Source organism: Gossypium raimondii, chromosome 6 (genome assembly GCF_025698545.1).
Source record: "Gossypium raimondii isolate GPD5lz chromosome 6, ASM2569854v1, whole genome shotgun sequence".
NCBI lineage: Eukaryota > Viridiplantae > Streptophyta > Magnoliopsida > Malvales > Malvaceae > Gossypium > Gossypium raimondii.
This window is the reverse complement of record NC_068570.1, coordinates 57,179,992-57,195,202: the sequence shown is the minus strand read 5'-3', so window position 1 is coordinate 57,195,202 and position 15,211 is coordinate 57,179,992. Positions and strand designations below refer to the sequence as shown.

Sequence of the window (15,211 nt, the reverse complement as noted above, 5' to 3'; positions counted from 1 at the left end):
TGCTTAAACGACGTCGTTTTTAACATTTCGGACCGCTCCCAAAACGGTACCGTTTAGTACTGCTATTTAAATTAATTTTTTCCCAAAAAAATCATTTGTAGCAAAAAAGAAAAACTTGATATTCCTCTGCTAGGGTTTCGGCCCTAGCTTCTATGCCGCTGTGCCTTTGCCACGATCCCACCGTGAAAGGTAGTCGGAGCAGCACCCCAAAGAGGCTTTTTGGCTCTTTTCGCGCAGATTTAAAGGCGTATCCAGGTATTTTCCTTGTCTTTCTTTTTTACTTTCCGTATAACAAATAAATAAATCGAATTGAAGGAAAGGAAAACAAATCACTACCTTTAATCTCTATTTTGTTTTTCTCTGCTTGATATTGTGAAAATACTCTTTTTTTATTGATTTCCAAAAAAAAAAATCTCTTTTACAATATATTAATGGCCTTTTTATAGCCATAGTAATAATAAAAAAATAAAGAAACAAATCATGTTTGATATCTTCTTGATCTTTGATTTTGTTTCCTTCTTTTTGTTTATTTCTTGCAGGTGAAGGCGTGCGGCTCACGCGGGGGCTTGGATGCGGCGCAAAAGTTTACCCCAGAAACCCTAAGGGTTTTTGACATTGTTTTGGGCCACTGGGTTGGTATTTTGGGCCTCTGTATTTCGGGTTTGGGCCATATAAGCCTGTTGTAGTTTGGGCTAGGGGGTTCATTCGGTTAACCGACCCGAAATTGCTATAACCGAATTAACCGACTTTTCAAAATTTTTAACCGTTAACCGAACCGAATTTTAAAAAAAAAATTAACCGAACCGAAATATTTTCGGTTAATAAGGTCGGTTAATTGAATTAACCGAAAATTATGTGTTTTTTTATTTTTGGTTAAAAATTACCCGAATTACCCGATTAACCGAATTAACCAAATTAACCGAATTACCCAAAAATTACCTGAATTACCTGAAAATTACCCAAAAAATTCGGTGTTGAGCTTGAGAAAAAAGTGGGCCGGGTTTAATTTGACCGAGTTTAGGCCCTACCCTGAAAAATTCGGTTTACCCGATTTTTTTCGGTTAACCGACCGATTTCAAACCGATTTAACCGTTAACCGAAAAAATCAAAAAAAATTAACCGACTCCCGACCGAATTTTTTCGGTTAACCGACCGATTAACCAAACTCGGTCGGGTAATCGAAAAAAATCGGGTTAACCGAATTATGCACAGCCCTAGTTTGGACCTTTTAGACCCGGGCCAAAATCGGGTATTACAGTATCAATTTTTGGACGTTGTGAGGATGCTAGTATCTTCTTCACATGTAACTGAATCCTGAATTCAAGCTTCTTCTTTTTCTCTTTTTTTTTTTTATACTTATTTTCAAGGTGTAGGCCAAATAATTATCTTTTTAAAATAATTTGCAAAATTTTCTTTTTAAAAGGTGATTTTATAACTGTTCGATCACACCTAAACAAAATATTGGTGGAGGCTCTTGTTTTTTTAATAATAAAAGCGAATTTTATTCAAAAATAATTTCAACATATATTATGTTGTTTTTTAAGTAAAACTTTTAAAAGATATGAATAAATTAATTAATTTCACATTAATAAACTATCATATTAATTAATATTAATTTTATTATTTTAACATAATAATACTAATAAATCTTATTCTAATGTCAATTTAGTAGTATAATTAATAATAAAAAGTATTTTAAATCAGTTCAAAAGTTCCTCTAAACTCATGCTTTTATATATATATATATTATAGTTTATAGATTTTTTATAGATTCATAAATTTTACAAATTTTAATATTTTTAAATAAATCTTATAATTTTTAATATTGAAAAAAATATTTTTTACATGTTATGAAATAAAAGAGAAAAAAAGAATAAGAAATAAGAGTGCAAAAGATAATTTATTTATCTTATTAATAGGGATGTTTACTGTGTTTCTTCAAATTCTATATTTATAGACATAAGGGTATAAATGAAATAAAACGATACTTTTAATGAATATTAAAGTCTTAAAGTAAATCAAACTTATCTTGATGTCGATGAACATCCGTTTAATAATAAAATATTTATAGCATTACAAAATTTATAATATTTATAAGTTTTACATTTTTAAAATAAATTTTAATATTTTTTTTGGTTGGTCAACGACTAATTGATGTCAATCAACTTGGTTAACTCACCACATCTTCAATCACCATTCCACATCATTGATTAACATACAACATCATTAGTATAGTTGACGTTGCACGTTCTCATTGGTCATCTTTTTTTATTTTTTAACGCCGAGATCAAAATAGGTAACAAATCAAATTCAAAGGCCCAAATAAAAGGATAAAAAATTTTCAATACCAAAATGAAAAATTAGGTATGTCAAATTGTGAAAAAAATTTAATATGATGTATTATTATTATTAGTGACAATTACATAAGCCAAATGCAATTTCAGCTATTAATGTAATTTAATTTAATTTATTGATATTTTTTTAACTAAAATTGAAATCTTAAAGTTTTTAATAGCACTTTAATGAAGTCAAATCATGAAAATTTCAAGTCAAGTAAAGATGTTTAAAAATAATAATTTGATCTAGTCTTCGTATTTAAAGATATTTGATTTGTAAAGAAAATTACATTAAAAATATTTTTGTTGATTCGTTTCATGTTGGAGACTTTTATCGAGTTGAATCAAAGGAATTAGATATTCAAGTTGATTATAATTAAACAACCCATTTTATGTTTATTTAAGAAAATTCTTGTTCCAATTTTAGATATGAAATTCAAAAATACTTGACATGCAAAAACAAAAGATTTATTTATTTTTTTAATATTAATCTCATTATAAATTTTTATCATATCTGCTCTTTTTTGATACCATGTCTAAGCCTCTTCCAATTCTTAAATAGGGGATAATGCGCTGAAGTGCGCACTCAAATCCACATCCTCTTACACTAATAATAATACTGTTGCTAGTCAAACTAATACTCAACCGAAATAAAAAAAAATATTTTGTAACATGGAAATTTCACCTACATATCCCTCTCTTGGTCATATCTAATATTATAAGCTAGTTAAAGTTGAAACATATGTCTCAACTGCTATTATATTTAAAAATATGTATTAGGTGCACTTAACATATTTATAATTTCAAAAGAAAACAAAGCAATTTATTATTTAATATTTGCACATATACTTATATCCTTTTACATTTTATATCTTCCATCATCTATCATGGAATAAATAATTTGATATTTGAGTTTAACGATTGGTATTTGTGTTAATTTTTAGTCCAATTAGGTATTTATATTTGACAAAAGTTATATATATATTTTGGTACCTAAAGTAACGTGTTAACTTTTTAATGTTTAATTCGAGTTTTGGAGTTGATTTGATGAAAGTTCATTGTTAATATTATTATATTTGATTTTGTTTAGGATTTCGTTAATTGTGAATTTGTTTAATTTGAGTTTAATTTGTTAAATACAGTACAATATATGTGATTTAATTCGAGTTTTAGAGTTGATTTGATGACAGTTAATTGCTAATATTATTAGCTAATTATAAATTTTCATCAACTCAATTCTAAAACCTGAATTAAACCTTAGAATGTAAGCATTGTTACCTTCAAGTACCATTACACTCTAACCCTGTAACAGCCCAAACCTGGCCTAGACGTTATGGCTAAATCTTGAGGAAGTACATAAACTTGTTTTAAATTCTATATTTTAAACTAGAAAAATGTGTTTTTCGAAAAAATGTTAATTTTAACAAATCTCTTGCAAATTTCAAGAATATATGCATAGGTCTTACTTACTTAGCAGAAAATAGTTAATTTGTTACTTAATTTCACAGTGGAAGTTTTAGAGTTGATAATTTGTAAAACGCAATTTCAAAAGGTGAAACTGAATAATTTTGCAATTTATTAAAAGCATAATCCAATAGAAAACCCAATAAAAACCGAAAATAAAGTCCAAAATATTTAAACAGTCTAGAGTTAAATTTAAAAACATAAACCAACTCATTTTATTAACTAAGAATCCAATCCGAGCACCCGCATGCTGCCCAGTCCAAAGTTTGTTGATTACCTGAGAAGATAAAAATATAGAGTGAGCCAACAAAGCTCAATGTGCAACTCAGGCCTCATGCAAATAATAGAGTTCAGATAGTCAAACAAATTCCATAACTGAACAGACACATATGGCATGGCAATTTTATGAAATGCAACATAATAAGCAAATCAGATACTGATGGTAAAACACCCCAAACTCAACCTAGACGTTATGGCCGTATCTGGCAATGTCATACGATAGTGTTTTTGAAACCCCGTTGTTACGATGAAAACATTCCATGTTATTATCTTTAGTAAACCTTTGTTAGAACTTAGGAAGTCGTCTTTATTCATTTAAAACATTTGTTTTGAAACACCCCTCGTTGAGGAAGCTTTAATAAAACAGTCTAAGTGATCATGCGTTTAGAAAATACTTTAACTTTTTGATAACCGAATTTCTTATGACCAGCAGGTATAAATCCATAAAGTGAAATAAATAAATAAATAATCAAAATTTAAAACCAAAGTCCCAGAGGGTCCTTAAGTTACAACCCAAATAATCAATAATAATCAAATCATAAATCGTAAATTGAAAACCATGAAGTCCAAAAATTACTGTGGTTTCTCCGTCGCACCAAACCGTCTAAGTCTGGGGTTTACCAGTGCACATTAAACAAAAAGGGTGAGTTTACATAAACTCAATGTGTAATCTCGCAGAAATAAACAAACAATCAGTATTCACAGTGCACAGTTGAACAGTCTTGGGCCTAAGCCCTTTTCAATATCAGTGACAGTTTGGGCCTTAGCCCATCTCAGTATAGTGTCAAAAATGCAGTAGGGCCTTAGCCCATCACAGTATCAGTAACAACAGCTATGCAATAGCAAAATCCTACCCAACCAGCCTCTACACACTATCTCCGTTCAACCCTACACTCCATGTGGGGATATAACCCATCCTTACACTCCAAGTAGTACTGAATGCGGCACAAAATAGTAGTTTGCAGCTGAGCTGCCAGTAAATTAGGCTTAAAGCCTTTCAGTACACTTCCTCCGAATAACAACCCCCAACCCAATGCAATGCAACATACCATGAATGATATGCTATTATGCGATTTCAGTACATATATTCAGTTAAGATATTAACATGCTTAGTACAAATATCATTCAGTCAATTTCACACATTTAGGGGTCTAAGTAGCGCTTACCGACCTTACAGTAGGTTCACAGTCAACTTGGGTGACCCATGCAACCTTAGAATCATTTCAGTAAAAATGGGCCCACTGCCAGTATGTGCCCGTGTGGCCCACTCGGCTCAAATTGGCCTTGGCCATGTGATCCATTTTTAATGTAACTCATGCTAGCTAAATATTCATATATGTTTTCACTATTTACTTATATGATCATTTAGAGCTGTCTACTTGAGTCATTGTCACTAAATTATTTATATCTTGAGTTGCAGAATTCCAAATTAAGATCCGCTTGATGTTTTTGAAACTAGACTCAAATACCTTTCTACCATAAAATTTTTAGAATTTATAGCGTATCAAATAAGTATAGTAAAATCTTCAAATTTATCCTTATTCTGCTGTTTGACAGCTACAACCTTTCCTTACTAAAAATTATTTATCTCTTGGTACGAAATTTGGATGACATTTCCGTTTGTTTCTCTTAAAAATCGACTCATTAAGGATTTAAAAGTATAAATTTAAGCCCTAATTATTCTTTTTACAATTTTTGATGATTTTCCAAAGTTAGAACAGGGGAACCCAAAATCATTCTGACCTTATCTTACAAATTTTATTATATCTCATAATTTACAATTCTATTGCTTACACCGTTTCTTCCATGAAAAACTAGACTCAATAAAATTTAATTTCATATTTTATTCAACCTGAAACTCAATTTCCACTGTTTTTTTATGATTTTTCAAAGTTAGACCACTGCTGCTGTCCAAAACCATTTTAGTGCAAAATGTTGATTTCCAAGTTTATAACACCCTTATTTCCTTTCTCTACAATTTTTTCGCATCATTTTCTCTTATTTCTCAACAGCAAGCAATTTTGGCTTTTCGTCGAATCTCATTTTCTGCGTTTCGGGTACACACCTGTATCGTTTTCGCTGCTTACGCAATCCCGAGATCACCAAAAACCTTCTAACTTCGCACAATTCCACCACTACTCAACACGAGGGAGATAGCAATCGAAACGATTCCCTGCTGTAAAAAAATAACCATTCCTCATTAACGAAGAGTTCAACAAAGTTAAGAACGAATCCAAAGCTAAAACAACTCGCCTAAACAACACAAGAAAATGCATACCCTATACGCTTACCAAACGATCACCACTTCGAGTCAAATCGACGAATGTTAATTCCAGCCTCACGATCGACTCCTAAACAGTCAACAAAACACCCCTTAATCCCTTATCCAGAGTAACATTCGAGTTTAATAAAACGAAAACTTACCTTACAACACAATTACAAACTTGCACAAATGGGAAAAGATGAAGAAAGACAACAAAAACGGAAGGGGAATTCAAAGGAAATTCAGCAGCAAGGATTTATTATTTAGAAAAAAGAGGAAAACCGAAAATTGAGAGTGGGGGAGAAGAGAGAAAACGTCAAAAAGGGGGAAAAGAGTCCGAAATTTGAAAAAAAAACTAAACAAAAAGATAATGCCTAAAAATCTGGTAACTCATCTCTCCCTAACCTCCCACAACAACTCCACTACTTGAAATTTTAATTTGACTAGGACTCCACCACGCCACACGACCAAGCAACAAAAATAATTCCCTTGCTTACACAGGGACTTGAACACCAAACCTCCCACCCGCCAACACACACTTTAGCCACCAAACCAACAGACCCATTTTAATATGTTTTTACCAACCTTTAACTATAAGCCTACTGACCAGAGATAAGGCTTTATTCATAAAAAGACCAAAATTTGCCCAATTCAAAGCTTGAACTTGGGACCTCATATACACACTCAAAACATTAAACCACTAAAGCAGACAAATATTTATGTCATATTTTCACAATAACAAAATTAGAAATTTTAGGGCGTTATAGATGGCATGGCATATCATGCGATGCATCATATTTCACATATCAGATATAAATCCTACCCCAATCCGCTACACACCATTTTCGTCCATCCCTACACATCATTTAGGGTAATAAGTACCTATCCAACCCTACACGCCAAATAAGTGATCATATGTCACTGTATAGAAATGTGCAGTCAAGGCTGTCAGAAATAATGTGGTAATTCGCCAGAATCAGATAAGGGGTAATAAGTACCTATCCAACCCTACACGCCAAATAAGTGATCATATGTCACTGTATAGAAATGTGCAGTCAAGGCTGTCAGAAATAATGTGGTAATTCGCCAGAATCAGATAAGAGTGGTCAAGCCACTAGAATAGATTTGTGGTTAAACCACCAGATAGGACAGATCATTAAACTAGCAACACTTCCTGTCACATAATTATCTCACCCCAATGCACGTGTTGAAACATAATACATACTCAAATGCTCACAGATGAACCATGCTTTAATATATCAGAAACATGCTAACAAAATACTTAGATTTGCAGATCAAATGCAGAATTTATACTACAGACACACTTTTAGATGTTACACATACAATATCAGTACCACTTATTTCATATATCGGAATCATATGTATTATATAACAAACCTTATGAAGTAGCTAACCTCTGAATGCACTTCAAACACGGCCCCAACTAAATTTCACTGAATATGAGCCCACATGCCCGCGTGGAGTTGACAGTGAGTTTTTCAGCTTTGCTTCGTTCACTAATTTTTGAGAATATCGTTACACACATTATTGTTTCACGATGCCCACACAACCGTAGCGACTCTAAAACCTAAAACAACAACAACTCAGTTGATTAAACCAACAGTCGCACTAGAACCAAACACGTATTAAACCCTTATTCGACTAGGATATGTGATCAAAGTATGCTTAGGCACTCAACCACTAACAATTCTACATTTAACAACCTCTATCGAAGGTGTTCGGCCACTTACCCGCAAAAAGGAATGATACCAACAACAATCAACTTGTCGACGGAGTAATTGTTACAAGATCCACCGCTGAAAGAACCCATAAAAGAACGATCAACATCGAATGTTTAAGAACAATTAAAATCTCCTAACATTCACACGAAACAAAATTAATCTTACCATCAAAAAATACACATACTGACCTACACTGAAATGAAAAACACAATTCTTTGTTCAAAAACTTGACACAATAACAATATTGCTAGAAGAATAGTGACAAAAACGTCACAACAAATAGAGGCAAATAAATTGAGGGAAGTAGGACGATTGAAAGGCGAAATCTTAGGGATATTTTTTCCTATTTTTTTAAAAATAAAATAAAATCTTTATTCATCTAAATCCTATCAAATTTCCCAAGCAACACAGATAGAGGCAAATAAAAAATAATTTCGCTTTGCATGCACAAGATTCAAACACAGGACCTCTAGGTAAAATAAAACTTTATCACTAAACCAAAAAACTCATTTTGGTTAATAATTGAGCAAAAATAATAGATAAGCTAGATATTCAAAGTGAGAGGTTGGAACAAAAATTAATAAAAATTCAAATAAAGGGATCACATATAACTAAAACTTAGCCACTAAGTCAAATTAATTACTTGACATGATTTGACAATTCAAAAACAAGAATTTTGACCTAGTCAGAAACACAAAATAATTAAACCTGGTACGAAAACATACTAAATGGCCAACATTGATCACAACCTCCCATTCGCATACATACGCACAAATGTGACCATAATATTGAACACTTCTGAGCACTCACAACTGACACAAAATCCTGAGATTGACACTCAAACAATGAAAAAGGCAACAAGAAGAGTCACAAACGTACAATATGGTAACCGGAAAAAAAAGGAATGAGAGTATAGTAAAACAAAAAGGAGGAAAAAGAAATGAAATGAAAGAAATTGGAGGAAATCAAAAGATGGAGAGAAAAATGGGAAGAAGGGGATGACAAGAGAAAGAGTGGGAGAGTGGGACAGTTGAGTGGGAGATTTTTGGGGGAAATAATTTTCAAATTCTTTTAAAAAAAATAATATTCAAATAAATTCTTCCCATATGGGTGACATAGACAAAGACGGATCAAAAATAATTTTACTTTGCACATACCTCTAACTAAGCTAAAGTCTCATCACTGAATCAGTAAACTCATTCTTATTAATAGTTGAACAAAAACAATAGATAAACTATATATTCAAAGTCAGAGGTTAGAACAAAAATAATAAAAATTTAACGAAAAAGATTTAAACACAGCATCTCAAACACATAACTAAAATACTTAACCACCAAATCAAATTACTTAAAATTTTTTTAACACTTTCAAAAAAAAATTTAGGGAATTACAATAAACCAATTCAATGGACTTCAGAAGTGCCCCATGCTATTGGCACTGCGTCTCTCCTTGCTAGTTTCAGAACAAGAATGGTTGATGACCTCTCTTCCTTTATTGATTCACACAATTGCATCATTGTACGACTTCGAGCTAAGATCGAGGTGATACAAAAGATCAAGGATCGAGAGAATGTCATGCGAAATGACTTGTTTGCTCTCCCAATGGATTAATGATTTGACAATTTTTTTTATCAAAAAGAGGGAGTATATGCTTGAAAGTTTTTTTTGTTCTACTATTTCTTTTTTCCTATTGAAAGTTTGTAATCAGGGACTTTTGAATTTTTAAAATCACTGAATAAATTTGCATTATTGCACATTTTCTTATAGTCTTAGTTTGATGGTTAATCCGCTTAATTATATCCTAAATTAAGTATGATGGATTAAGAGAATTGTGCTGAGAGAATAATTGGTGTAAGTTTTTGAAGTGATAGTTTATGTGCCAATGGGAATAATCACTTCTAGCATCACTGTGTTATATTTAAAAATTCATAATTTTTGAAATAAAACCTTTAGGCTAAATATATTCAATCACATCAATGAAGATCACTCCATTCGAAGAAATATATCTCAAAAGTTGGATTGGATCGATGTTACCAAATCCCTTGATCAAGACAAACTTGGATGGTTTATCTCCAACGGTCCAAGTTTCTTTGTCCAGATTACTTTGGTTTTTATTTATTTATTTATTAGATTGTATTTATGCTTTTTTAGTTGCTTAAAAAAGGGAACTAGATTGTAATTAATCTCTTAGTATTGTTAGCACGACTTGTATTAATGCATTCCACTTTGAACATACCTCTCACAAATCCAACTTTCTCGCTGATGAATCATATAATAATATGCAATTTTATATTTATCAAGGGCAATCTGAACCAAGTTCTGTGGAGTTCCATATGCAAACTTCTAAATTGATCTCCCCCGAAGGACCGAGGAATCGGAAAGGGATTAGAAGAAAATCCATAGGCGGAAAACCCTCGACTCGTCCTGGAAAATTCTCGGTCAACGATTTTAACCTAAGAGAGCTCATTCCTTTTCCAGATACAAGATCATACAAATAATATACCTTTGATGAGCTTGGGGCAATACAAGTTATCATGGCTATATTCCCAATGTTTTCGACGCTCTTGTTGAGGAGGAAGAGAATACCGTCCTCTTCGGCTTGGAGAACAAGGAATTGTTCGTTCATCCCCAACGAGACGGACAATGGGGTGTTGTACCGAAAACGCCTTCCGGAATCCCAATGTTTGCTACTGAAGTGTAGTGACAATTGTTCAGACGAGCCGACAAAATTGCAAGCTGGAAGTGGGCATGCGCATGGTGCATGTGTGCATTTTTCTTCGTGATCATTTTTCCTTGTATAATCTACAGTTTTACTGCAACCATATTCTTTGTTGCAGCATGGTCTTCCATCTGGTTCAACAATTTCCTCCATGTCTCCACACATGATGCCCTTACTCTTCGGAAAATTCACCACACATATCTGCAGAAATGATGAGTAACAAAGTTCCAAACATGTCAGGAGTTTCTTGAAAACCAGAAAGCTCATAACTTCTACTTCATAGAAGGACCGAATGATTACCAGTAAGTTTAATCCAAATGGAACATTTGAAACATGTTTAATGCAATGACCCTATGTATGTGGATTTGGATGTCACCACAGCAGACTTACATAAAAATTGGTACTGTGAGGGTTAAAGAACTCTCTTATGGGAGAAAGCTCTGGTTCTAGGTGAGGAAAGTGCACCTAGGGTGACTGCTTTGAGGGGTTTGTGGTTGCCAAAAGAGGACACTAAATTTGATATAAACGGGCGCAAGGTAATGACCAAAATTTGATACTTAATGTAACATGGGGGTGACAAACAAATTCTGATACTCATGGTGACACGGGGCCGGTCACTGGCCTCATGCTTCCGCTTAACTCTTATATCCTCCATTTTTAACAACAAAATCAATTTCACCAATTTTAAGAGGGGAAGAGATAAAGGAGAACAAAGAAGCAAATTTTGTCACATTTGAATGCTATATGAAACTGTAACGAATGCGGTGCAATATACATTTTGGGAGCAGAAAATTTCGAGTCTTTTCATGGAACTATAGAATCAACGATGAACAATAAATGACAAGATGCAGAAACGGTTGAAGCGAACAATGAGCCAAAAAAATAAACAAAGGAAGCACCATTGTGTGGCTGCTTTATAGGAAGAACTATTACCTCCTCCATGCTAAAATCCTCGTTCATTTGTTCTTCGTCAGCCTACCAAATTGAGAAACAGAATAAAACTTAGCCCAAGAAAATTTTTAATTGTAAAAAGATTAAGACCTTTCATCTCAATGCATGCTAAACATCACATATAAGTCATCAATTTTAATCCTTAAGCATTTACTTACGCTAAGAATTGCTTTTAAGTTGGTTGCCTTAGGCTCTTAGCTAATAAACAGTTTGCAGGCTAACCTCCTAGGTTCTATTACAAAGGTCATCTCACCATACTTGAGCTTATGAAAGACTCGAGCTTTGAGGGTGTAACAAAAAGAGAATTTGTAATTAAGAAGCATTTTGACAAAGTGCTTGAAAATTACTTTTCAAGATAGATTCTTGAGACTTACGTATTGGTTATATGACCCTACAAGGTATAACATATAACATAACCTCATAAAGATAGTAATAAAGGATCCCATCAATTCAAAACAACATATACTGTAAAGCAAAGGCCTTACGGTGCAGTTTACTATCCCGAACCTTTGGTAGAATATTTTAGCCTAAATAAAAAAAAAAAAATCATTTCTCAAAATAAAATACCACCAAGAAATGCCAAAATAATTCAATGAACTTACATGTAAAAATCAACAAATTCGGGCTTCAACTCTAATCATTTGATATCTACCACCATATCAACCGTATCTTTCTATCTATTCTTCATTATGCAAGATTTACAGCATTATCCAAGAAGAATGAATTCATATCACATCTTAATTATCCATGAACTTTACTTTTCTAAACAAAACCCGGAGAAAGTTCTTAAAAACATTTATGAAACTTATCCGTACATTAAATACTTATCACAAAATACCTGAGTCCTCTCCTGCTCAAAGACGGGATTGTGCTCAACTCCCATGCTCATTTTTCCACCCGATAGGCCTTCCACTTGGATTCTATATTCTAGTGATTCCATATCATGACAGCCCTCCCTGCTAATCACCTGCCGAGCAGGAGACTCAATTATTTCATAGAAATTGCATGTATGATGTATAGGGAACGTGATTTTACCTCTCCACACCCATAACCACCAAGTTCTCTTTCTCGCTTTTCTCTTTCAGTGATCTCTTCCTCTCCCCATGAAGATAAACACGGAATGACAACAGGTGCAGAAGACCCAGCTCCCTCAATTGATATGCTCTCATAATAGAACAGCTGAGAAGCAAAACAGGTTTAGCGATGATTAATCTTTATAGAACTAAAGTGAGAGAGTTCTATGCCAACCTGGAGAAAAAGAAGACATCCACCAACAGCTCGCTGCTTCCCTTGACGAAAGCGAGATACCTCTCGGACAAGCCGATCAAGCAAGAACTTTCCCCAATTATACTGGTGCACAGCATCCATATTAATTAAGAAGTGGAGGAACGATGGACTAACATCTAATCTTGCTGTTGGGGATAAAAGTGTACCCAATGCGTAAAGGATAAAAGATCTCTTAAAATCGTCTCCTGCTTCTGGAGCAGCCAACCGTTCTTCAAGAAGTCGCACTGAAATCCCACGATTAGTAGCATTATAAATGTAACGCAAGTCCGCAATCAAGTCATCAGGACCTGAATTCACCACATCCTTCCCACAAGCTGCTAGTCCCATTACATGCTCTACATCTCTCGGGGATAAAGGAATGCGCTCCCCACATATCTCCAAACTGCGCCGTGTAGTGTTAAACCTCTCCAACAACCAAAGACATAAACTACGACGTAGGGTGCGGCATCTCAAACCAAGTAGGCTACCAAATCCCATGCTCTTCACTGCATCCTTTTGCTCGGATGTCAGGCGCTGTAACACATTGAATAAGCGGCCAGGAGAGCATCTTGTGACAAGTTTAGTCTGCATTGCATAACAACAAAACTTGTTGGATGAACAATAAGAAAACAACAAAATCACCACAAGTAAAATGCTACCTGCTTCCTCGGTTTAGGGATACGAGCCGGAGTTGTGCTCAAGTAATTATCCCACACTTCACGAGCACGTCGAGTGTATTTTTCTTTCTCCTCAATGCTCATTAATTTCCAAGCATCCGATGCAGCCTTTGTAGCCTAGCATTAAGAAAATAAATCGCGAAAAAGAAAAAAAAAATATTAATCTACTTATCGTGTTGCAAATCATTCTATAGAATCAGAGCCACTGTATACTGATTTCATGAGGACCAAAATACTCACAGCTTTAAGGCCTGAAGATTCAGGATGAGAAGCACTATACTCCTTGATAAATTCCCGGCTAACATATACAAATTGACAAATTAGTACACTCAAAATAACCCGAAAACTATCACGAAATTCTGCATTAAATGAACCAAATTCTACCTAAAATATACCCAAGAACATGCAGGACGAGGAGCAGAAACTTGCTTCTTTTTCTTCTTTCTCCTCTTCTCTTCTGACACAACATTCTCTTCATCATTTACATCTAAGCTTGATACATCCCCTTCATTTGGGACCTAAAACAAACGTTGGTATGCAAAGGAAATCGCAGCAAATAACCCAGAAAGTATATGAATTTGTTCTTTCAATCAATGAAAATGCAATTGTAAAATAAAAAACCCATATCAAAATTTAAAGGTTTTTTTTTTCCAAAGAAACAGAGTGAACTAATAATCCTTCAATGATTCACCTGAAAAAAAAAAAAAAAAACTCACCTGAAATACTGGGATTATAGAACAATCCACAACTTGGGGTGGATCAGTTAGGCTCATGGCTTTTAATCCTTTTTCCCACACTGCACCTTCACTTTCCGGTCGTCTTCCTTTTGTTTTCCTTTTTTATTTTTTTACAATTCTAAAGGACAAAAATGGAGCTTGCAATTTTTTCTTTCCTTCTTCCTAATTTTTAAAATAAGTTCTTTAATTTTCACCGCTTGCAAATATATAGGTTAAAATCTGCTTATAGTCCCTATTCTTTTCCTACATTTAGAATTTAGTCCTCTATTTTTATTTCTAGAAATTTATTCCATCTGCTTTTATATTTCAAAATAGAAGGGTTAAATTCCTAAAATAAAAGTAGAGAGACTAAATTTTAAATTTAAGAAGAGTGCAAGAAGAGTTCATGGATTTGTATTGATAACTCTCATATTTAGAGTTGTTTTAGTATAATTTTAGCATTTAGATTAATTTTTAGTGCATTTTATAGTTTTTGATTACTTATTTTTATTTGATTTTATCATTCTTAGAGTTAGTTTGGATTTACTTTCTATTTTCCTCTCTACATTGCAGGTTTCGAACAAGGAATAAAAGATTTAGAGCATATAGTGAAGAGAAACCTTTCGTTCCATTGAATTTCTGTGTGGTGGAGCATAATCTTCAATTCAAAATTTCCAAACAGAAAGCAATCCACTCCACTACAATTCTACATTTGGTGGAGCAGAATGATTAAAAACCTACAAATAATGGGTGACATGATTTAAGAGGAAAAGAGTAAAAGGATCAACTTGGAGGCTAA

General features: G+C 33.5%; 1 protein-coding gene across 2 annotated transcripts; it reads right to left on the bottom strand.

Moving 5' to 3' along the window:
• Window positions 1-10,346: 10,346 nt before the first annotated feature.
• On the bottom strand, window positions 10,347-14,584 carry LOC105774174 (uncharacterized). 2 transcript variants are annotated; one of them, XM_012596551.2, is made up of 9 exons: window positions 14,413-14,584; window positions 14,081-14,214; window positions 13,937-13,994; window positions 13,679-13,813; window positions 13,002-13,604; window positions 12,789-12,932; window positions 12,592-12,720; window positions 11,736-11,777; window positions 10,347-11,003 (listed from the first exon to the last, which is right to left on the bottom strand). In XM_012596551.2, the coding sequence occupies exons 1-9, from the start codon at window positions 14,467-14,469 to the stop codon at window positions 10,380-10,382; spliced, it is 1,926 nt and encodes a 641-aa protein (XP_012452005.1). In that variant the 5' UTR covers window positions 14,470-14,584; the 3' UTR covers window positions 10,347-10,379. The 2 variants fall into 2 exon arrangements, with proteins under 2 accessions (XP_012452005.1, XP_012452006.1); XM_012596552.2 differs by having other exon boundaries at window positions 14,092-14,214; window positions 14,413-14,562.
• Window positions 14,585-15,211: the final 627 nt, after the last annotated feature.